This window comes from Melopsittacus undulatus, chromosome Z (genome assembly GCF_012275295.1).
Source record: "Melopsittacus undulatus isolate bMelUnd1 chromosome Z, bMelUnd1.mat.Z, whole genome shotgun sequence".
Classification (NCBI taxonomy): domain Eukaryota; kingdom Metazoa; phylum Chordata; class Aves; order Psittaciformes; family Psittaculidae; genus Melopsittacus; species Melopsittacus undulatus.
The window spans coordinates 88,695,068-88,718,729 of record NC_047557.1 but is presented as its reverse complement, the minus strand read 5'-3'; the positions used below and the strand labels follow the sequence as shown (position 1 = coordinate 88,718,729).

The window sequence follows — 23,662 nt, the reverse complement described above, 5'->3', positions numbered from 1 at the left end:
ATAACATCATGGAGATGGATTAGAATCAGACCTCGAGTACTCACAGATATCAAATGTATGATTACATCCTTTGCATTTCTGGGCTCGAAATTAGCCTGTCAGGTCTGCATGCACTACTTCTGCTGACTTCAGTGGGAATTGCACATATGAAACTAACAGAATAATCAGGCCCTGAAATTTTGGGCTTGTGTCCCTAAACACAGCTACTGCATTTTTAACTGATTCAGTGTGAGATGCATCTGTGACCCTAGAAAAACAGCTGGGAGTATGTGTTGGCACCCAGAAAGCTACTGCTGTATTTCCACATGGGATATACAGCAATCTCCAACCTGTCCTGCTTGTATTTAAAACACAAACTTAGATACAATATAAAGGAAGTGTTTCTGTTACCATGACATTGAGCAAAAAAAAAAAAAAATCATTCTCCCTAGAAAATGAAATACAAGGTAGCAGAGCATTTTAGCAAGTCTAATAGCAGAAGTCAAAGCCTTCATAATACATTATAGAAGACAAATGAAAAGTTTGATTCCGATAGCTTGAAATAATAAAGAAAAATATTGAAATATTTTGCATACAGAAAGACACACTCCAGATACTCTTTGTTCCAGCCAAGTGTTAGAAAAGAACTGTTTTTATTTTAATTTTCACATTCTGTTTTTATTTTCTTTTTAATACCTTTTTTTTTTCTCCTGAATTCCCCAGCTGAGGGATAGGAGTATATGTAAAACTCACCGGGTACTTCCTAGATATCACCCAAATAGAAATTAGATGATTTAAAACAAACAAACAAAAAGTAGCAACAAATAATTAAAATCTAAAACACAGGGAGTTTTAGCTGTTGTCAGTAAGGTGTTGCATTATTCCTGGGGGGAGGGAGAAAAAAAAAAAAAAGGATGTATTGATGTATTTCATACCTGACACTGATGATTCAGTATCCCAATTCTTCAAATTCAGGCTGACTAGCCATTCAGGAAAGCAAAAAGTTACATAGATTACCAAAGCTAAACCTGAAGGCTACATAAGCAGTTAGTGTTATACAGCCATATGGAAGTCAGTGCAAAGAAACTATTAACAGATCATCAAAAGAAAAATAAAATAACAACATAATTTCAGACACATACTTTAAATCAAGCTTCCAGGAGACATATAGCACAGTCTTTTTTGTTAAAGTAGATGAATCTATAATTTAATATTTTGTAATTTAATATTCAAATTTCAATCTTTATTTCTGTAGTTAAAGTCCTCTTTGTGACAGATATTAGAGAACTTCCAATGATAATTCAGTAGAACTCACTTCATTCAATACATACAGGAGCTGCACTGAGTGTTAGGCTCAAAAATGTTGCAACATTTATGTGGATCTCTCTTCAGGACAGCAACGAAATCTTAATATGTGTAACTTTAAAAATCTGACCCTGAACTAGTATGTTATTCAAATACATCATGCATATACATCCCATTTTGTAAAATTAGATGCCCTTCTAAAAAAAAATGAAAATATTTCTTTGTTCCAGTTTGGAGTACATCTGTAGCATTACTATGCCTGCCTGTTTGTTATGTTATAGTTAGCCCCATTAGACATGGTGACTTCTTTGCCCTCATTTTACAAAATAGCAAGCCTTCATGGTACTGACCGGAGGCAGGCATATTATTTGGGGTGAGCCCATTAACCACTTTTTCTGCCCAGTTCCGTGAAGTAAAATCATGACCATCCAACTTAGTTATTTATTTTGTGAAGTTGTCCTTTTTAGCACTGAATTAGTGAAATGCAATCAAACTGAGCCAAAGGCTCAGACTGGGCTGCCATTTTGACATTCTCATCAGGGAAATGGTGCTGTAAACACCCATACTTGATTCACATGCATGGTCTCTTGGTTGCCTACAGTAATGCCCATCTGTTCAGATGGCATCATGCCCACTCAAGTTGCTCAAGGGAGTACGTGCTGGGCAGTCATTGGCTTAGGTAAGTATTTTTCAAACTGGGTTGGTGTCGACCTCCTTTTGGGAAGGCCCAAGAGGAAAAGGAAACAAAAAGAATTTTCATTTTTTATTTTAATGGATTGTTTTCATTTAACATTCAGCAAAAACACCACCATCTATAAAACATTTGGTAGATGGTTTTGCTAATTCCTTGGTACCTGTGATGCCAGCAAGGAAAAAAAAAAAATCTATTTTCCCATTTTTTAAATAAATGAGTTTAACCTGTTTAAAGTCACAGTCCGTGTAACATTAAGACCATCTCATCTGCAGAAAAGAAACCTGTCTCAGCAGGCATTGCCACATTCTGACAATTGAATTAATTTCTTTTGTTGATGAATATTGGTCAGCACTCAAATATCTGAATTCATAGCTATTCTTACCAAAAGCTAGAGCTTGAATTTTGTGGACAGAGTGGTGAGCAATGCCATGCCCCAAAATAATAGTCAGATCAAACGAATGTCACTGTAAAAAAACTGCAAGTCCAAATTGTACAACAAACACAAACACACACAAGTTAGAGATGACTGATGTGCGGTATCATGAAAGGACTAACCCCTTTTGGTTCCTAAATTGGAATTTCCAAATATAATCTTTTACTTCTCCAAAGCCAAAGAACTTTGCTTTAGAGAAGTGAATTGTACAGTGAAGCCATTGCCGGTCACATTACTTTATCAAACATGGGGGGGGGACGGGGGAGCACATGTAACCCTTTCTTCCTGCAAATAAACTGTGGGATTTTTTATTTAAGAGAAAACTTCTATTAATAATAATAATTAAAACAAAAAATTACAATAATCCAGCTCCTTTTCATTTGGGTGACAAAAGCCTTTCAGTGCTGCATCCATGTGCTCTTGACTACTGTTTTGACACTGTGTCAAGATGCTCCACTCTGCTCCAGATCTCAGATCACAGTTGGAGTGTCTTGATACAGTGTTGAATCGGTAGTGTCAGCAAGTCTCAGAGCAGAGTCAAAGAGCCTTCATGTAACCTCAGAGCAGGCAGAGCCAGAGAGACCTGGTTCCCCTAAACTGAAGTAGGCGGAGGGTGCTCCTTTTTTTTACTACTTTTAATTGTTTGTTTAAACACGTTTCAACCCAGCTGCACCAGCCTCATCCTTCTAATTACTAGTCTTCCTTGCACTACAGTATCAGAGCTAGCTCTCCCCCAACCCTGAAGAGCTGTTAAAAAGCAGCATGGAATAATGTTAATATTTTCTTGAAAGAGCAAGCTTAGGCCTCAGAGCGGCTGGTGCTGTAGTCAGGGTTCATTAAAAGGGCCAGACCCTGTTTTGGCAGAACCCATTCTGCTGCATGAGTGCACTGCTGTGCTGCTGTAGGGAAAAGCATAGGGAGCCAGCACCCTGGGGAACCTGCTTCAGCTGCTGAGGAGACCCAAATGAAAACCTGATGTCTTCTGTCATAGCCCAAACTATAACTAGCCATAACTGCAGCCCAAAGCTGTGACATCAACAGGATCCTTCTCAGCAAGTTCACTGGGGCACAATTTCTCTCACTCAAAGCAGACCAGATTGACACAACTGCTCCTTTCAGCAAGATGGTGCCACTTGCAATCAGCACAACAGTGTCTCAGCAGTCTGCAGAGCTACTGCACATGAATCGGGGTGAGGACAGTGACACATATGGCAGGGCACTGTCCTAAGAAACAGGGACAGCAGTAGACACAGAGAAGGACATTGGCTCCATATATAGGCAAAGGGGGGCTGCAGAGATTAGTGTTATACAAGGATGGGGATAAGGTTTGAAAGCTTTGTTAATGCCTGTGGGGAAAAAAAAAAAAAACAAAACAAAACAGGGAATACGTTTAATGCCTGAAAGTTTGTCCTTTTAATTTTTCTAATTATTATTTCACTTAGAGAAATCATGTTGCTTCTTCCTTGTAAAATCTGCCTGTCTTTTAGATCACCACTAATGCAGCAGTATGACTTGTGCCTTATTGTGGCACAATAAGGCACCCCTCAGATGGTATCAAATAAGGGGACATTCTAAGTATATGTAAGTAGAGACCAACTTAAATATATTATAAGCATGGGGGATTGTCAAGAGGAAAACTGTAACACCATTAAAGACCAAGGGGCAGGACATGGTGCTAGCTTCTAGTTCTGTTTTGTAAAAAAAAAAAGTAATTGTTAAAATAAAAGTGTTTTAAAGACTAACTGTGTAAACTACTCCTCATAGAGGGCTTCCTCCTATAGAGGACAGCAAAGGTGCACAGAGCCCATGATTTCAAGGACTGCTGCCAGAATAGCCATGTCTGGGAGGACTAAGCCATATCTAAGGCAACAGTCTTTAAAGCACTGAATGCCAAGCACTGTACCAGGCATCATCATGTTTTGGGATGAGATGGATATCAGTCCCTAAGAAGGCATTTGAGAAGGAATGAAAAAAGATCAGGATTTAGAAAGAAAACAACTAGGCTTATGAGGTTGGATTAGAAAATGTAAATAGGTCAAAGCCAATTTTGTTGTAGCTTTACATCTGAATATGTAATCCTGTCAGTTTTGTATGCTAACACCAGGGGGGTGCGCAGATCAATGTATATAATTCAGGTTAAATGACCACTGCAGTGAGATACATGCATTCTTCTTACAGTTGAGCCAAATTTATCCCTGATATAAATGCAGTGACTTCACTGGACTTTCAGTAGGGATATATCATTTAAATGGTCAACACCTTTCCAGTAACTTGTCACTTATGCAGATACAATGTGTACCCATACATGCACAAAGGTGGTTTTAATTTGTCATTAGTTACTTTCTCCTTATGATTATTGTGCTGTTATTTGCATAACAATAGTATTAAAGTGCAATTAAAAATAGCTATACAGCAAAGCAATAAATGCTCAAGGTCACAGCTAATAAGAAAATTTTAAAACCATGCATTTCAAATTCTGTTTCTGAAATCTGTATAACAAAATGGCAGTAGACTTCAAATTGGCAGAAAATACTGGAAGACAAGTAGGAACAAGGACTTACGTCCCCACAGAAAGCTGAGGCCCAGCCAGTGTTTGCTACATGTTTTGAGATCCTTGGTTTATGACATAATTTAAGGTGCAAAGTATTTTGATTTTAAACAAAACCCACTATTGGGGTTTCCTCGCAGGCACTTCCACAGCAAGCAAAAGCTGGGGGGTTCTTTCTCCTCTACTCTGCAGGGCCATAGCACCCTTGCTAGCTGCAGAGGAACTCTCTGATCTGTCATGACCATTTGCTTTCACTCACCACAATGAACAGGTCTGCCTCAGTGCTCTCCCAGCTGTGTCTGGAGGTAGAAGAGAAATTAAAGATTGTATCACTTAGTCACAAATTAAATTTTTTACTGGTAGAAACCTGGTATAAAGTCTCAGAAGAGAATGAATTATGTATTTGAACACTTAAGATTTCCTTGCCTTTATTACAGCATGGGGTCTGAACTCTGCTTTCTTCCCTGCACTTTATTACATGGATAGAAGTCCCTCAGTAGGAAACTTGCAGTTTGAATTTTGAAGCACCTATAGTGTCATACTTTTTATTTTAATATTTGTCACCAACAGTGCCGACAGATAAAAAGTGCTGGCTCCCCACAGCATGATATGCGGGATTTTCAATAGAGCTACACAATTGCTTTTGCTAAGTGCTTGCGGGGCTCACTGTGCCAAATCCCGCAAATTGCTGCATTCAGGCCACTTTGCAGTGCTATACCAAGGCAAGTGGTATTAAAAAAGTTAGTTGCTTGCAGGAGGGACATATGCCTAAATGGCTGATTTATTTTTAAAGTCCTGAGCAATTGTGTGAAGACATTTCTGCAACTCAATTCAATAATTGTAGCACTTAAGAGATGTTCAAAACTTTTTGTGTCACTTGCAGTTTATTCTGTGTGTTGCATATGGTTTTAGGAAAAGAAGAAAACGTATTTTTCCAGCTCCAAAGTTTGCTGGCCAAAGAAATCCCAGAAGCAATGTCACCTGTCGTGGTGACATTCTATTTCTGGATTCCTACTTCCTCTTTTTCTTCTTTATTGCCTTAGATTTGTTTTTATCCTTAATTTATAGGGATAATGTTGTTCGTATACCATCCTCAGATCAGTATTATGATGTAAATTATTTCATGTGCACAGCAATGCTAAGTGTGTAATAGTTACACCTGAGGTATCAGGGGAGGTTTTTTGTATCTCCTGTCTTATTCACAGGTCAATTAAAAAGCTGATTAAACCGAAAAAGTCTATGATGATAATTGTTGGAAATAGACTGGGATGATAATTGGTTTAATGACTGCTAAAGGAGTCATTGGAATGTGTGTCTCTCAAGGACCCTGAATGGCACTTTAAGAGCTAGATTCATCCTGGGTGTTGGTTGTTGACTTTAATGGTATTACTCCAAAATCTGATTTGGATCAACTTACTTACAAAATATTGCAGACAAGACAAATCATTTTTAAAGGATGTCTCTGCTGAGCTTTGGTGTCTCTCTTGAACTACCCTATTTCAATGTCAACTCCTACAGTACAAATTCTGCTGGTACAGCTTGAAGTAGCTCTATAACGTGGGAATTCACTGAAAGTTTTATATTTTTACACATTTTTTTTTCCCCTAGCTTAGCAGGAAACAAATTCTATATAATAACTAGAAAATGTAGGCCGAGACCATCCTCTACACAGGAAATTTCACTCAGAGGGTTGGACACCCAGCAAGGTCCTATTCACAGACATCTCTTTGTATTTTTCGCCTGGAACCAAAGAAGAGGATTCATGCCAAAACCCTGCAGGATATGGAAATCTATTGGCTGTTTTGTGTCTTTCAAAGAGGCTTCTGATTTGGGGAGCCCTAAATTAAGATCCATGGGCTTGGGGTTTTAATTTTTTTTTTTTAATAAGGACTCAAAACCTGCAGTTTTGATTCAAATAGGAGTCGGAAACATTCGGTACCTTTGAAGAAACCCTGACATTTCATTCCTCATACTGAGGACCCAGAACAGCAAAAATTTCAACCAAAATTATTTCTTCAGGCTAGTCAGTATTAAAGAATAGTGCAGGAGTCAGAATAGCCTTGCTGCTGGTTCTCAGTCCACATGAACTGCCTAGGCTTGGAAAGGCTATAAGATTATAAATCTTTCAGTGAAAACAATTCTTGCTTCATGCCATCAACATTGCCTAAAGACATCTGCGTAGGGCATCTCTAGAGGAGGCTCCCATTACTAGACCTATGCAGAAGAATAATGAGAAACTTGCATCCAGTTTGAAAGACATTAATGAGTCTCCCTTGGATACAAAATATTTGTTCAACACCCTTATGGGCAAAGTAATGTACAGCTGAGCTGGGGAGCTCTGGCTCAATAGGATGCCCCAGTAGGTCTCAGAAAAGGAGCACCACACAGTTCTGCAAAGAAGGTTTTTTTTCAGGCCCAATTTGCAGTTCTGGTGCTTACATGTGTCCTTGTTGTTTTGAATATATATTTTCCAGCACCTACTTCTTCTCCATCTGTTCCAGCGGGGTTTCACATGCCACAGGGTATTCTGGATTCCACACTGATTCTTCTCTCATTTTGTGTTTCTGTCTTCAATAACATAAAAATGGGAATATACTTTTTTCAGCATCTTAAATGAACTGTAGACATATTGACTGTGTTTTCTTCTCCTTTCCCTCCAGATTTCTCTCTCAGACACAGACATATTTCAGGGTTCAGAGGTTCGTTTGTTGTTTTTTTTCCCCCTCTCCTTGAGCTTGGTGCATCATTGAGCTAATGATGCACACTCAAGTTATCCAGTATCATTAGATTACCTAAGGCTCTGATCCTAGTGTGCCTTACATATGTGAACATTTAACTCCTTGAAGTCAAGGGAAATGGCTGTGTACACATTTGCAATGCAACATGAAAGAAGATGCTCTTTCCTGTCAGTTCCCTGAAAGCAAAGAATGTTGGTATATTCTTTGATGTATCAATAGCTGGAATTACTATGCAAAATGAAAAATGGAGGGCAAGGATGACTCTGGATTTAATTTGTTTTATTAATTTTATGTTCTATGAGGGTGCTAAACCCCTCAGTAAGAGAAGGGGAGTTAGCATCCCTGTTTGCTAATGCAAACACCTCTTACCCTCCAGACAGAGTTGCCTCCTGTCCCAAGTGGGGTGCCTGGTATCTGTTTCCTCTTTTCTTATGTCCTTTCATCAGATAATCAATTTGCAGCCTTAATGCAGCAGAACTGTGCATTCCTCTTGTGCCTCTGCCTGCTGCCAGACAACCAGTCTCAAGCCAACCAAAGACAGCAGGTTCTTCTTCATCAGACTGACTTTAACCACACGGTCACTGTACGAGCACTGTCAAACTCTATGTCTGGTGAATCAACAGAGATACCACTACTGGGGATGTAGGGAAAGGTCAGGGGAGGAAAATGTAGAAAACACAAAGAGAGAGATAGGGAATTTGAAAAGAACTATCAAGCTAGCAAGGAGCAGGTGAGAAGTGTACGTGACAGAGGGCTTTCAGCAAAACTCCAGGTTTATCCAGTATTTGGGATATCACGTACATGGCTTTACTCAGGGCAGCTAGCGAGGAAGAGGCAAAATTAATTAAGTTCATATGTTACATCCATTGGCCCTGCCACTGCGAGGTGCTGCCTGTCTTCTCCTTCCAGTCTATCCACTTCTTTTTCCACTGTCTGTAAACCAGACCTCGTTCTGCTTTCAGTCAAGGCCTCATCTTCCACGTCTGTGGCTTAAGGCACTAGAATATACACTGTAATATAACATATTGCATATTTATTAGGAATTATGCAACACTTGATCAAGTCTTAAGACACAAGAGCCCTAATGAAGAAAAATGTTTCTGGGTCCTACTTTGGGTGAAATTCTGTCGTTCCCCATTAGCAACCCAAATTGTTTATGCTACACAAGGCTAATGGAAGCTCTTGACCATTTCTTTAGCACCATTACAAAAACATTAGCTGAGCTCATTTGCACTCTTCCTTAACCCTCCCTCTATGGCAGACTTACACTGAAATACTTTGTGAATAAACCAGAAAATGAACAATGACGCTGTGTCTTTTTCAAATGGCATGTGTATTTTATAGCTTTCGTGTATAGGAGCCCATTTCTTGAGGAACAGTGCCTATAAAATGCATCTGGAAGAAGAAAATGCATTTATTTATTACATTGCTTTCAACCAGAAAAAAAAGATGTTCTTTCTCTCTTCCTCCCTTTAAATTACAGGCCATGAAAAGAAGATCCCAGCACCTCAGGGACACAGCTTTGGTGTGCACAACTTGGAGGGCTCGTTTGCTCGCTTGTGAGGGAAGTATCACAGTGGGGCCAGGAACCTCTTCCAGCCACGTACAACTGGAAACAGATAAAATTCTATTGTTTTTTACTTCAAAGAGAGATTTTAGTTGGTACCGAAAGACCTGGGGGCTAAAGATTGTGTCAAAGTTAATGCCTCTTTTAGCAAGGTTTCTCACACACAGAGAGATCCTGCAATGCACTAGCTCTCTAGTCCCTGCTTCCCAAGGACACTGCCTGTGCTGTACAAGGCTTTAAACGACAACACACATTCGGGAACATCACGAGAAGCAAAATCCATAGAGCCTAGTCTGTATGTACTCCCAGCATTGAGTAACTACTCTCTGTATTGCATCTCCAACCTGCTGGCACAGTTTGACACCACTGCGCTGTAAATACTGACACAGTGAAACCCGGGTATGGGTAAAACAGTGAAAATACTTTCATGACATTTCTTTATCCGCTGTTTTTGACATCCCTAAAGCCCTCGGAACCAGGCTTGTAGCAGGATATTGCTCACAGGGCAGCTAGAGACATCCGCGGCTGTTGTAGGGGCTGAGCAGTGGCCCGGCCCTGCTGCGGCCTCTGCCGCGCTGCCGGCTCACCCTGCGGGTTAGCTCGGCTCTCTCAGAAAACAACAACAAAGGAGATCTGATTTCACATACGATGCCCGAAGAGACTCAGCAGCACAGCTCCTCCCCGCTGTGCGAGGAGGCCGAGGCAGAGGGCACCCCAGGGAGGACGGCAGCGCGGCAGTCCCGCGGCCAAGGAGCCCCTGCACGGCGCGGCCTGGGGCATGGCGGGCTGTGCCAGCAGAGCTGCTCCTGCTCGCAGCCAGAGCCCAGCGCTCCCCTGCTGCGGCAGCGCGGCCTGGCGCCGGGCCCGGGCCCTCCCTCTCCACCGACGTGCGAAGCAAGGCCCCGGTGCTGGCTGCAGCCTCTGAGGCCGCGTCCCCCATCCGTCCTCCCCGCTGGCCGGGTCAGCGGCACGGCAGAGCGGCCGCCTGCCGCGGGGACACAGATGGCCGGGGATGGCAGAAGGCGGGGGACAGCCGCAGAGAGCAGCGGGCAGCGCGCCACCGGCTCGGGGAGAGGCAGCCAGCCCGGCAGGCAGAGCTGACCGAGGTGCAGGGGTGCTCCTGCCAGCGGGTCCGGACCAAAGGACGGGGCAGGCCCCCGTGCGAGGCGCGGCACCCCAGGACACAGGGGAAAAGCCTCGCTTTTCTCCTCAGAAAAGGACAATCTGGGGTGGTTAAGCTGCAGCTCGCTGTTAGGGCAGGGAAGACCGTACTTTGTTAGCAATCTTGTAGCAATTAGCTCGACTTTCTCTTGAGGTGCTCAATGTTTCTCCTTTGAGCACCTCCTGACTCCCTCAGTCACCTGAGCTGTTAAACCTCGAGAAAGTAACAATAATTCACAGATAAGCAGATCAAAAGGCAAGCCCTGGCTGCTCCTTGCAGGAGAGGGATCTCAAAGTTGTGAGGATGACACCAATTTAATGAAGAGAGGTGAAGAACAATTTCACAAGAGGCAAAAAAGGGGAGAAAATTAAAAAGACAAAGTGATGAAGAACCAGTCACACTGCCATGGGCTCCAGAGCCCAGCGGCCACTGCAGCGTGGCCACATGTGTGTTAAGTCTATGCCATGCGCGCACTACTGGCAGTGTATGGCAGGGAGACGGCATCCCAGGACCTCCACACCTCTGTCAAAGGTAACCAGAGCTGGCCAGCTGTTCTGAAGGAGTGCAGAGGGGGTTGCAGAAACCACATGGCTCAGGGTGTGAGTTAAAACATGGAGTCTGCTTATTCACACTAGGGGAAAAGCTTGTCCATAGCAGAGTGACTTACACATGCTAAAAGCCAGACAAACACAGCAAACCCAATCTGCAGGAGGCATTGGTAGGAGAAAGAGAGATGCACACCTGGAACATGGGATGTGAGGATTCACTGCAATGGAAATGGCTGCCAGAGGGTGGATTTTTGTTAACTTGTCTGGAGGGCAGGAAGGACACACCTATTTGCCCCCTAACCCCTCCGATATTTCTCTTTCACACTCCCTGTGAGCTGCTGCTCAGCGGAGTGACCTTCCCCAGCCCACTCAAAGGTGCTCCAGCACAAAATGATCAGTCACTAGCTCCCTCAATGGTCCCAAAACTTCTTTTCTCTCCCTTTCTTTTGGAGGCAATGGGATGAACACTTGCTTTTTCCAGAACTGTAAGGCACCTGACCAAAGGTTTACCTCTTGCTGCAGGTGATAGGTCAGACAAGTATGTACAGAAGCACCAAATGAAATACGGATCCATGAAGCTGACTATATAGACAATATATGAGCTATATATGACATATATGACAATGTATGGTTGCTACTTCTAGATTAAATATTTAGTGGGTGTGCCAGTAGGTAGTGAAGCTAAACACAAAGATCATTCAGTGCATAAGGGCTAACAGACTGGACTGCTACAAATACAAGCCCTTTGTTAATCCATTGTTAATTGATATTTCATTATTTGCCCAAACTTGAATGCATTAAGTTGTCTATACAACATCTCTTTGTACATTAAGAGATTTCTCTGCAGTCTCCAACACTGTACTGTCTCTCATGCCCTTTTTGCCTAACAACCCATCCTCGGCAAGAATTTTGGCAATTCTGGTTTGTGCTTACCTGTGAGTCGCCAGCGTCACCCACACCTCGAGCAGTCTGTGCCAGCCCATGCCCACAACACCACCGCACAGGAGCTGCGAGTTACACAGACAGGCAGGGAAACATTACAGGGATTACAGAAAGGCTCTCCATCCCATTTTCAGTGTGTAGTAGCTGTTGAGATATAGGTGTCTTTAGAGCCAGCAATTCTGACTGTTTTCCAAATGCCTTCCGTAACACTTCTTGGCCACTAAGAAAAAAGGGGTGAAATCTCAAACATGTACCAGAAGCTGTGATATTATCTTTCTCCACCTGCAGTTAGGCTCTGTTTTCCCTGGGAGCTTTTAACAGATACAGGAACTATATATTAGGCTGGGGAAGCACTCCCTGGTGTGACTGCAGCTACAGCAGCAGAGCTGTGCTCTGTACTAGCGCAGGGCTGCTCTGCCCCCACTCCCGAGTGGGATGAGCGGCACAGAGAACAGCCACATGGGAGCCACCAGACAAAGGCCCGGCTGTGCTGCAGAGCTCTGCGGCTGCTGCAGCCCTGCCTGGGGAGCTCAGGCCTTAGAAAAGGGTCAGACGGCAGTGCTGCACCCTGGCACAGGCTGAGCTGCAGGAGTCCAGTGTGTCGCAGATGCAGCTCCATGGCAGGGGCAGAAGCACAGGCGGCTCTCCGCCTGCTTCTTTGCAGTAACTTTCACACACCATACACACTCCCCAAACACACACACCCAAACTGGATTTCTTTTGCCCCTGTGAAAGCAGAGATCAAGATGTCTCTTATTATGGTGTGTGCTGTAACAATGACTGCTCTTACGGGCCTGGTTACATCAAAAATACCATAGAGCAGCCCAGCCAGTTCATGGAAAGTGTCCCTGCACTTCTGTGTAAGTTGTCTTAGAAAATGAAATTTAGAAAAGCAATATTTGTCCATCAGTGTTCACATATCAGCTAGTAAGATACCAGAGCACCTGCAGAAGAGACCAGCCCCTCTCTCTGGCCTGACTTGTGCTGATTGTGAATGAAGGTGATGTACCAGAAGGGATGAATATGACAGAGCAGGAATGCAGCAATCACTCCCATGCTTTGGAGTCCTGTACCTTTTCAAGGTAAGGTGGCAAACCAAACTGTTCATTTCCTCCACTCCTACCCATGGTGTGGTCAAGGTTCAAGGCAACACATAGCTGGGTCATCAGCCTGCTTCGTATTGCCAGCCTGAGGGTGAACACAGCACCCTTACATTGTGCCCTTGCTCCTGGTACAGACAGAAAATCATTCAGTTCAGTTACAGGATCCTCACACAGGGATTTCCCTATCTCAGCATAGTGAATATACACCTAGATTTAACAAGTAAGCAGGGAGATGCCGAGACAAAGGCATGTGCTTCCGGCTGTACAGCACCACTAAGGCAGCTCTCAGTTGTGTGGAAACAACAATTTGGCCTTGGATTCCCAACACAGAACCTTTTCATGAAGACAAATACCTACATCATTTTTTTTCTATTTCTGCCGATCTGTCCAGAAGAGATCCAGCATCATTTCAAACCCAGCACCAGGCGAAAAGCTTCCCTTTTCAGCACCTCCATCATGAGAACCTGCTGCCTTGCTTTTAGCATGGAGAAGATGGCACAGGAGCTGATCTATAATCACAGCTAGCTTTTCTTGCAAGGGCATGTCTATAAGCCTGTACTGCAGGATAGTTTTCCGTTTCCCATCTTAAAATGTTGCCTGTCAGTTAGGAGTAAGCATATGTTATGATTGAGAATAATGAATTGGTGATTTCATTAGCTATTTTTTCAGCAATTTTTTCAGTCTGTGCCATGACTTAAGAAGAAATAATCACATATAAAGCTAACATTTTTTCTAGAAATGTGTCATTTTAGTGCAATGATATTGTTGCATGAAGAGTGAGCTAAGAATTAACTAGATGAAAATACAGCTGTTCTATTTGGAATTAAGAACAATTGTTCCTAGTTTTGCTATATTGGGGTTCATAAGTTTATCACAAAAATTTTGAGCCTAAAATCTTTCTGGCTGTCCATGCAATGGCAAAATAAAAACTGCATCTATTATTTGACACAAATGGGATATTACTTCCAATTTTTTGAGCAAATTGAAACTAGAACTTGCTCCTGCTCTGGTGTTTCCTGCTGCAAGGGTGAACCTACCCCAGTTACGCCTGGTAGCCTTCCCTTACATGCAATACATCTCAGTGTCTCAAAGGAGCTATGTGTGTGCAACATGACCATCAACATCAGCAGGAATCTAAATGTTGAAAACATCATCTGCAATGTTTACTGCACTTGTTAATAAACTTGCTACATAAACTAATTTGGGCATTGACTACATGTTTGAAAACACTTTTCCTACAAAATATCATTTCCATGCTCAAGCCCAGACACGGTACAATGACAACCAGTTGAGCTGTACTTCAGTGCAGTGATTCTGAAAGGCTCTAACTGTGCATGTTCCTATACCACATGCATAGGAACCTTGTAAAGCCTTGTACACTGTAACTGCAATGTACAAGATATCACAGCTGTCACAACTGCTGAACATCCTTCATGATGATTATCATTCATTCAAGCAGGAGATATCATGAGAACTGCATCCCACTAACTTTCCAGTGGTGTCCATGGTCCTTAAATGACTGTTTCTCTGACTGAAGATATAACTTACCTCATTACCATATGATATGTTTAAAAGTTAAAAGAAACCCAAGCCTGCTAATTAGCTCTGTTAAGCTGCCTGACAGCAGTTTCAAGTGTCAGACGTAGGGCAGTTACACAGAGCTACAATACCTTATGGGCCTAGGAGTCCATGCATGTGAAATACAGTCCCCTGCCAAGGTCCCCAAGGCCTGGTCCAGTATTTGTCCATTTGTATACAATCTGGAAAGCTATTTTTATTGTATTGAAACAAAAGAGCACAGAACTAAGGTCAAGGTAGCAGCAGACTAGGTGCCCTCCATTCTTGTTGACTTGAGTAAAAGTGTTATAAGTTAGCAAGGCCTTTGCATGTCCAGAGTCATAGTAGATGTTCTTACCTCAGCTGAACGTACCATGAGAGCCTGGGAGGTGTATCTACAAGTGAGCACAATGCCAGACACAGGAAGTTGGCTTTCACTCCCTCCCAGTCGTCCTTCCACCTGGGCACAGAATACTGTCTGTGTCAGGCGAGCTTCACTTGGTGATTTACACACCTTAGGCAGCCGTGGTGATGCAGCACACACAGACAGACAGACAATTTCTGATGCTAAGCTCATGTATTCCCTTTATTGAACTGTACTAGTTATTGCAATCAGATTAAGTCACATTTATAAAGCAGACCATCCAGTTGCACTGAAACCGATTATATTCATTACATAGTTTTAATCACTGTCCGGTGAACTGGCAAATCCAATCAAAGCATTAGTCTTTAATTAAAAAATTAAAAAGAAATATTCAGACAATAGCCAAGCAATCACGTCACAATGCACAGTTACCTAAAATTGCAATTAAAAAGCAGTTAACAAAAAAGAAAAAAATCACACCTAATCTTTAACTATCAATATAATACAAGAAGCAACAAAGGGCAACAGCATCAAAGCAGATTTATCTAACACTATAAATTCAGTCAGAAGCAGAAGCTCTAAAGTACACTAGCTGAAGCAGGACAATAAAAAATACTGAGCATGGAATACTTTTAATCTCTTCCATTAATATTCATTTCCAGCTGCTTATAATAGCAGCGCCTCATGGCCAAATCATTAGAGTTTTACATCTGGGTTGCAAATGACACTTTGATTGGATGTAATGTTCAAATGGTCCTCCCCACTGTGCCACCGTCAAGTCTTCTGCAGAGAGGTGTCCTGTAGTGCCAGTGGCTCACTGTGCGTGCTGGCTCAATGTGTGGTTCTGGAAAGACGAAAAAAGGAGACATGCATGAGGGGCAGAATAATAGAAAGCATGCCCATACCCTCCCACTCAGCACCATTTATGCCGAGCTCGACATAAAAGCTTCTCAATTATTACAAAACAAAATGCAATAAAGAAAAAGTACTCATAAGTAACAGCTGCCAATATGACACATTTGCTTTGTTCTGACAGATCTGTTAATGCTGGCATGAACTTAGAAAATAAATGCTACAAGCCAAGTGCAGCCATCAGAGTTACTTTCGCACCCCTTCCCACCTCCCCCTGGTATCTCCCCTTTTTTCAGTATATATGAAGAAAGTGGTAACACTTCATGGGCAAAAACTGCCTTTAGGGACTCCCTTAACTGTAAAAATTAAAAAGAAAAGAAAAAGGATATCTGGATCACGGGGGGAGCCCTTGCCATATTTTACTCTTTTATTCTCACTAGTACCGGGTGCAAGTACTGGCAACAAGAGACACCAGATTGTGACACACACTTCTGAGTCCAAGGAATACTTTGGCAATAACAGCTGAACTCCCAGTTCAGGCACCAGGGTACTATTCCCAGCAGAAGAAAAGCTGGACATATAACCCAGACGTTAAATGTCTTTAAAGAATAGATTTGCTCTGCATATTTCTTTCAGCAGTTTAGAGTGTTTTTTGTTCCCTTCTTTCCTTTTGGTAGATTTGTAACAGCCACATGTCATCACAGGATCTTGCATCCAAGGATGCTGACCTGCCTTGCCGTTTTGTGCAGGAGCCAATAAATCAGGAAGCCAACCTTGGAAGAGTATTTTTAGAGCAGTACCAATTCACCTACATTTTGTGTGCTGACTGAAACCCCAGTCCTACAACTTATCTCAGCTTTATTTGTATGATTATTCAACTATTTGAGCAACTGGAGATGTGCTTCATGGTGAGCTTTTCTCGAGCTGGATCCCCAGCATCCCCAAATGTAAAAATTCATTTGCATTACTTCAAGCCTAGGCAATTTTACTAGTCTCCATCTGCCTAATAGCAGAGCCAGGCAAGTTTGCCAGTTTGAAGAATAAGTTTTTAAACACAATATGAATTTTGAATCTAACTATTTATTTACAATGACTAAGCTTTAAAATCAAGTAAGATAAAGAGGCTTATAAAAGGTGGAAACAAGGACAGGTGGCCTGGGATGAATACAGGGATGTTGTCAGGGTAGTTAGGGACCAAGTTAGGAAAGCTAAGGCCCAGTTGGAGCTAAACTTGGCAAGGGATGTTAAAGATAATAGGAAGGGATTTTATAGGTATGTAGCGGCTAAAAAACAGACTAAGGACAATGTAGCCCCCCCCCCCCCTCCCCCCCCCGGAAACTTTCGGGAGAACTGGCTACACAGGACTTGGAGAAGACTGAGGTTCTGAATGGCTTCTTTGCCATGGTCTTCACTGGCAAAGGCTCTGACCGCAGCACCGGAGTCTTGGAAGGCAGACGCAGGGACTGTGAAAACCTAGACCTTGGGCCCACTGTACATGAGGATCTGGTTCGAGACCATCTTAAGAAGCTGAATGTACACAAGTCCATGGGACCTGATGAAATCCACCTGCAGGTCCTGAAGGAGCTGGTGAATGAAGTTGCTAAGCCACTGGCCATCATATTTGAAAAATCATGGCAGACAGGTGAAGTTCCTGATGATTGGAAAAAGGGAAATATAACCCCCATTTTCAAGAAGGGGAAAATGGATGACCCGGGGAATTACAGACCAGTCAGTCTCACCTCTGTGCCTGGCAAAATCTGGGAGCAGATTCTCTTGGAAGGCATGCCAGGGCACATGAAAAAGAGAAAGTTGCTTGGTGACAGCCAGCATGGCTTTACTAGGGGGAAATCCTGCCTGACCAATTTGGTGGCCTTCTATGACGGGGCTACAAAAGTGATGGACAGGGGTGGAGCAGTTGATGTCATCTACCCGGACTTGTGCAAAGCATTTGACACTGTCCCACATGACATCCTTGTCTCTACATTGGAGAGACATCAATTTGATAGGTGGACCACTCGATGGATAAAGAACTGGCTGGATGGTTGCACTCAAAGAGTTGTGGTCAACGATTCAATGTCTGGTTGGAGATCAGTAACAAGTGGTGTCCCTCAGGGATCGGTGTTGGGACCGGTCTTGTTTAATATCTTTGTCGCTGACATGGACAATGGAATTGAGTGTGCCCTCAGCAAGTTTGCCGATGACACCAAGCTGTGTGGTTCTGTTGATATGCTAGAGGGAAGGAATGCCATTCAGAGGGACCTTGACACACTTGTGAGGTGGGCTGATGCCAACCTCATGAAGTTTAACCATGCCAAGTGCAAGGTCCTGGGTGGGAGCAATCCCAGGCACAGCTACAGGTTGGGCAAAAAGGAAATTCATTGTAGTCCTGTGGAGAAGGACTTGGGGGTGTTGATCAATGAGAAAATGAACATGAGTCAGCAGTGTGCGCTTACAGCCCAGAAAGCCAACTGTATCCTGGGCTGCATCAGAAGGAGCGTGACCAGCAGGTCAAAGGAGGTGATCCTGCCCCTCTACTCTGCTCTTGTGAGACCTCACTTGGAGTATTGTGTGCAGTTCTGGTGTCCTCAACATAAAAAGGACATGGAACTGTTAGAACAAGTCCAGAGGAGGCCACAAGGATGATCAGGGGACTGGAGCACCTCCCATATGAAGACAGGCTGAGAAAGCTGGGTCTGTTCAGCCTGGAGAAGAGAAGGCTGCGTGGAGACCTCCTAGCAGCCTTCCAGTATCTGAAGGGGGTCTACAGGGATGCTGGGGAGGGACTATTCATTAGGGACTGTAGGGATAGGACAAGGGGTAATGGGTTGAAACTTAAACAGCAGAGGTTTAAACTAGATATAAGGAAGAAATTCTTTCCTGTTAGGGTGGTGAGGTACTGGAATGGGTTGTCCAGGGAGGTAGTGAATGCTTCATCCCTGGCAGTGTTCAAGGCCAGGTTGGATGAAGCCTTGGGTGACATGGTTTAGTGTGAGGTGTCCCTGCCCATGGCAGGGGGGTTGGAACTAGATGATCTTAAGGTCCTTTCCAATCCTAACTATTCTATGATTCTATGATTTTAACTTTTCATAAATCACCTGGTCTTTCTACACTATCCGCAGTTACATCTTGATGATGATCCTCCTCTTTATCCAGAGGTGACATCTCCCTGATGAAAACCATCTGTGGAAAGAGCTAATGGGTGGCCCACAATGCGTGGGGCCAGGCAGCCGTGATCCCATTTGCAGCAGGAGCATTTCTGGACTATGCACTCCCAAAAAGTGACCACCAGGTGTCAGAAGTGCTGCTGAGTTCCTAAATTATGGCAAAAGTTACCTGGGATATTGTGGCGGGTGGGCTGCGAGGAGCAGGCAGGCTTTATCTTGCCATAAGGCTAGAGGCGGCAGTGGCACCGTAGCTGCCGCATGCACAGAAGGAGCCCATGTGAAATTAAATGCAATCAGCTGTTGAAACCACAAAATAACTGTACCTTGTTTAGCATAACAGTAGCCCTCTGAGCACACCCCAGTCAGTGAGATGCTAAGTATTCTGGAATCAAAGAACAGAAGTACTGCGCAAAGATGTGGAAAGCTTAGCAGGGAGATATAGCATTATACTCAAACAATGTCAAGTGAATTGACAGCTGAAACTACTTTTTCTTTTTCGTCTTTTAGACTATTTTAACATCATCAAACATATAATCCAATGCGTCTTTACTTTGCTATACATGGAAATCTTCTCAGCCTTAAGAAATAATGACCTTTGCAGTGCTGGATGTTATTTTCAAGTCAAATAATGACTTTATGGAAGAGAATGGATGGAACTCTATGAATGTGATGGCAGCACTAATAAGAAGCATGTACACTAAACCTAAAGCATGGAAATGTGAAAGAATACACAGGCCACCCTGTGCTCAGACACATTCCACGGCATTTTAACAAGGGCTGTTTCTTATGCGCTTAATTACAGTTCTATTTTTAGGACATCCTGCATACAATAAAAAAAGTGAAAGGTTTACCATCTTCAAATTGAGAGCAGGGCTATTCGTGGCAGACAAATCCATACTTATTTAGGCAGTATCATTTAAAAGGTAATGCAGAATCAGCACTGGATGCATGACGCACTCTCTACAGTCAGGGAACAAGATTTCAAACTTGTGTGGCTGCTGTATTGATTATACCAGGCAGGTCAATAAAGGAATGGTATGTGGCTCTAAATCTGATAATGAATCTTTCATTGCGAGCCCTCCCTCCTCGAACACAGGCTAATAATATGTTCTGAACACTCCTAATACAATGAATATACTGGGTTTGTAAGCAGAGTTTATGCAAAAAAATTAACAGATCATACTAAATCCTGCAGTCATTTGGAGCTGGGTCAAGTAGGAGCTGAGAAACTAGACAGGCCATAGGGCTATCAGTTGAAGAAATAAAATACACAGCTTTCATACGCATCTGTATTCTGTCTTAATACCTTGGGAATGTACCATTTATTCTCTTTGCATGCATTACTGGCAGTCAATATGCTTGCTAGTCCTCAGACCAAGCAGTTCATAAATAGAGCCACATTGTACACAGGACCTCACGAACATACCTGTAATGCCTACAGACATAAGAGCCTGTGTGCACTGAATCCTCCCCCTGCTTCGGAGAGCAGATCCTGCATAAGCCACATGCACAGATGCGTGAGGCCTGAATGCTCTGGTGTTGGTGAACACCCCACTAGCATGTGCATGTGCAGATACTGCACAGCCAACACTGGTGTGTACTCAGAAGATCCACAAGAGCCTGTCCGTATCCTCTGCAACCAATATAGGTTTCTCACCTATTAAAATGTACTTCAGATCACACAAACATGCTTTCCAAGAAAAATCTGACAACCTGTCTCATATTACTAACAACTGTCATGTCTTATCTTCTTGCTTCTACTCCTTCTGCCCTGTGTGTGTGCAGCTTATTGGAATTGTGCTTTGCAGATATCACAAAGTGCCCAAGATGTTCAGTGTTTATGTCTCTCCTCTCACACATGTACTTTGCATATTTGACCCATGTTTTACTGGATAGCTCTTAGGCACCACTGTGTGTGCCACAGACAAAGAAAATTGCCCTGACTTTTAGAGCAATAGGAAAAAAAAATATATCCTGGCACTGGTTATGCCCTGTACCCTAGTAAAAATAGCTTTCACTGCAGCACTACACTGGGCTGTTCCAGGCAGCAGAATGAAACCGGAAAGGCCAGAAGGGAGCAAGCTTTTTGAAACATGGGATACTGCAGGAATGCTTCTACCTAAGCAGCCTAGGGAAATTTCACCCACCTTTCCACCAGTATTGTGGACTGGCAGGAAAAAGGTTGTGTGTGTTTTTTCAACTCTAGAAATTATAGTTAAAGAAAATAATCTTAATGGTGATTTCCAAAGGAAAATAAAGCAGCCACAAAAATTAAATCTCTCCAGGCATGCCTGTGTGTGAGCATGCCTACCTGCTCACAAGGCCATCCATACTCGCGTGCATTTGGGGCTGGCAGGAGGTAGGACATAATTTGGAAGCTGAGCAGTAAAAATGGTTCTTCACAGCTCCTGCTCTGCCCCCTGGCTCACGCATGGCTCACAGCTGATACCCCACTGAATACATCATTCTGAGACATTACTGCAGCTGGAAAACTCTACAGCAGTACTAAGTCACCTGTCAAGATCAAGTAAGTTGCAGCTTATTTATAGGACAAGGTTGGAAAATTTCTTCTTTTCTTAATAATCATTAGAAACGGATAGCAATTCTGTTAACCACATCAGTGAGAAAAATGCAACTGCCCTGAGCCTCAGGGCTAGTGCAGTGCTTAGGTGGAATTTTCTACTGGCTGCACAATGCCCAGATGAACGATTTGTGGAAGTGTCTGTGACCAAGGAACTGGGTGATAGGTTTTAGGAAATAAAAAGATTTCAAGGAATGGCTGATTATTGTCTGTAGATACTGATTGCTCTCCAGATCCTCCCTGGGGACACCCCCTGCCTGCCCTCTGGATGTGGATCAAGCCATTTGTGCAGGACATCTACAGTGAATATTTCTCTCTTTTTCTACGTCCATTATTGTGAAAACACTGGCAAGACAATCTCCATTTTCAGAGCACTGTGTCAGGAAGGAAAACATCAAGCTTGAAAGATGATCACTTGCAGCAGTTCAAAGAACTCTTACGAGCTATGTAAAGATTGAGAGAAAATACACACACACAAAAGCAGCACATGATGGAGCAAAGCTCCAAGCCAGGCAGTCAAGCTGGGAGTCTCCCACATTGCGCGGCGTTCACTGCCAGCAAGTCACAGGTGTACTACACAGGAGCAGGTGAAAAAAGTAAAATGCAACCGCGAGGGGTGTGATAATGGTTCAGGGCCATAATACATCCAGTCTATAGTGCCATTGTGCATCTGTTATGTATTCAGATATGTTGTATCAGACATTTAAAGGTATCCTGTCTAAGTGTGTGAGCGTATACACCTAAAAGACCCTATGTTATACAGAGGTTAAGAAATGGCACAAGGCTGGTGATACCCTCCACCCTCAAGTGAAATTCATAAGCCTTCCACAGTGTTATGTAGAGACTGGGACTCCGATGAAAGGCTATAAAGCCTTTCTCTCCCCTTCCAAATCCCATTAAAATTAACAGTAACCAATACTCAAATAATTTCATAGAATTTATGGAGATAATAGATTCACACAACAAACAGCTAACATGAAACTTAACTGATGATGAGCCCTTGGGTGACCTAATAATCCCTGTATTTCTCCCAGTGTTCAAGGGGTCCTCCAGACCCAGGCAAGAACCCAGGCAATTTCTCTCCCTGCCTCTCCCCACCTTCCTGTGCAGGTTTTCCCCACCCCTTCAGGCACTGTCCGGCTCCAAGCCCACGGATCAGTGTCTTGGCTTGGGACTCATGTGGCAGTGCTCACTCCTCTCCATTCTCTCTTCTTTCCCCCTTACAGGTGGTGCTGGAAGGCACAAGAGAAGAACCCTCCATTGGCTGTCAACACATGCAGCTTGCCAGACAAACATTAACCCTCAGATTCAGGCGCCGACTTGAAGCCAAGGTTCAAGTCTCACATTTGAACATGTCTATAAAAAAACACAATCCAAAACATCCAAATTGCTACAAACAGAAGTTACAGTGTCTAAATATTTATGAAATACCATCTGCAGCATTCTTTTTTCAAAAGATGGTTTGCATCTTTTGAATTCAAACTAGTCCAAAAATCTCTCAGCCATTATTCCTCATGATACATCCATAAGCACACACACATTTGTGCACAGGTACTGTTTCCCTCTAACAGTAACGTGTAAAGATAAAAATCTTTACGCCTTGACTTTATAAAGGGATTACTTTAGGCAGAGGACACAAAATGACCCTTGCTTTAGCCACTGGAGATTATGCTCTCTACAGAAAGCTGTGAGCCTTAAATTGGTGCTGCTCTAATCCTAAACTGGAGAGGCATTCAAGGGATGCCATGACCCAGAAGAGCAAGAGGAAAGAAATCTAAAAACAAAACAAAAAACCCACAAAAAAAGGCAGCACAGTGAAGTGGGGTGAGAGGAAGGAGAGAGAAAGCAGAAAATGAGAGAAAAGGGCTTATCCTTTACTTTATGGGACAAACCTATTTATTTTTAATTTCTGGTTGTTACTTTCCCTTTGCTACCAGACTCTAAAGAAAAATCACCTCTGCACCCCCTTGCAGTTTGTATGCACTTATTTTTAGAACTGTTTGACAATTATCCAAGGGTCTAAGACTAACAGATGGCCTGTCTTAAAGCCTCATATGTTCACTAGTTTGCACTTCTGACAAACAGTAAATGTACTCAAGAGTGTGCCATAAACAGGGCTGGATGA

The 23,662-nt window shown here is 43.0% G+C and overlaps 1 protein-coding gene across 2 annotated transcripts in view; it reads right to left on the bottom strand.

Moving 5' to 3' along the window:
* Positions 1–15,141: 15,141 nt before the first annotated feature.
* Positions 15,142–23,662, bottom strand: part of ZNF423 (zinc finger protein 423) — a 238,848-nt gene continuing 230,327 nt past the window's right edge. For both annotated transcript variants that reach the window (XM_031051938.2, XM_031051939.2), the window contains one exon: positions 15,142–15,784. In XM_031051938.2, coding sequence (XP_030907798.1) covers positions 15,755–15,784 — 30 coding nt within the window. In that variant the 3' untranslated portion in view covers positions 15,142–15,754. The remainder of the gene's footprint in view (positions 15,785–23,662) is intronic.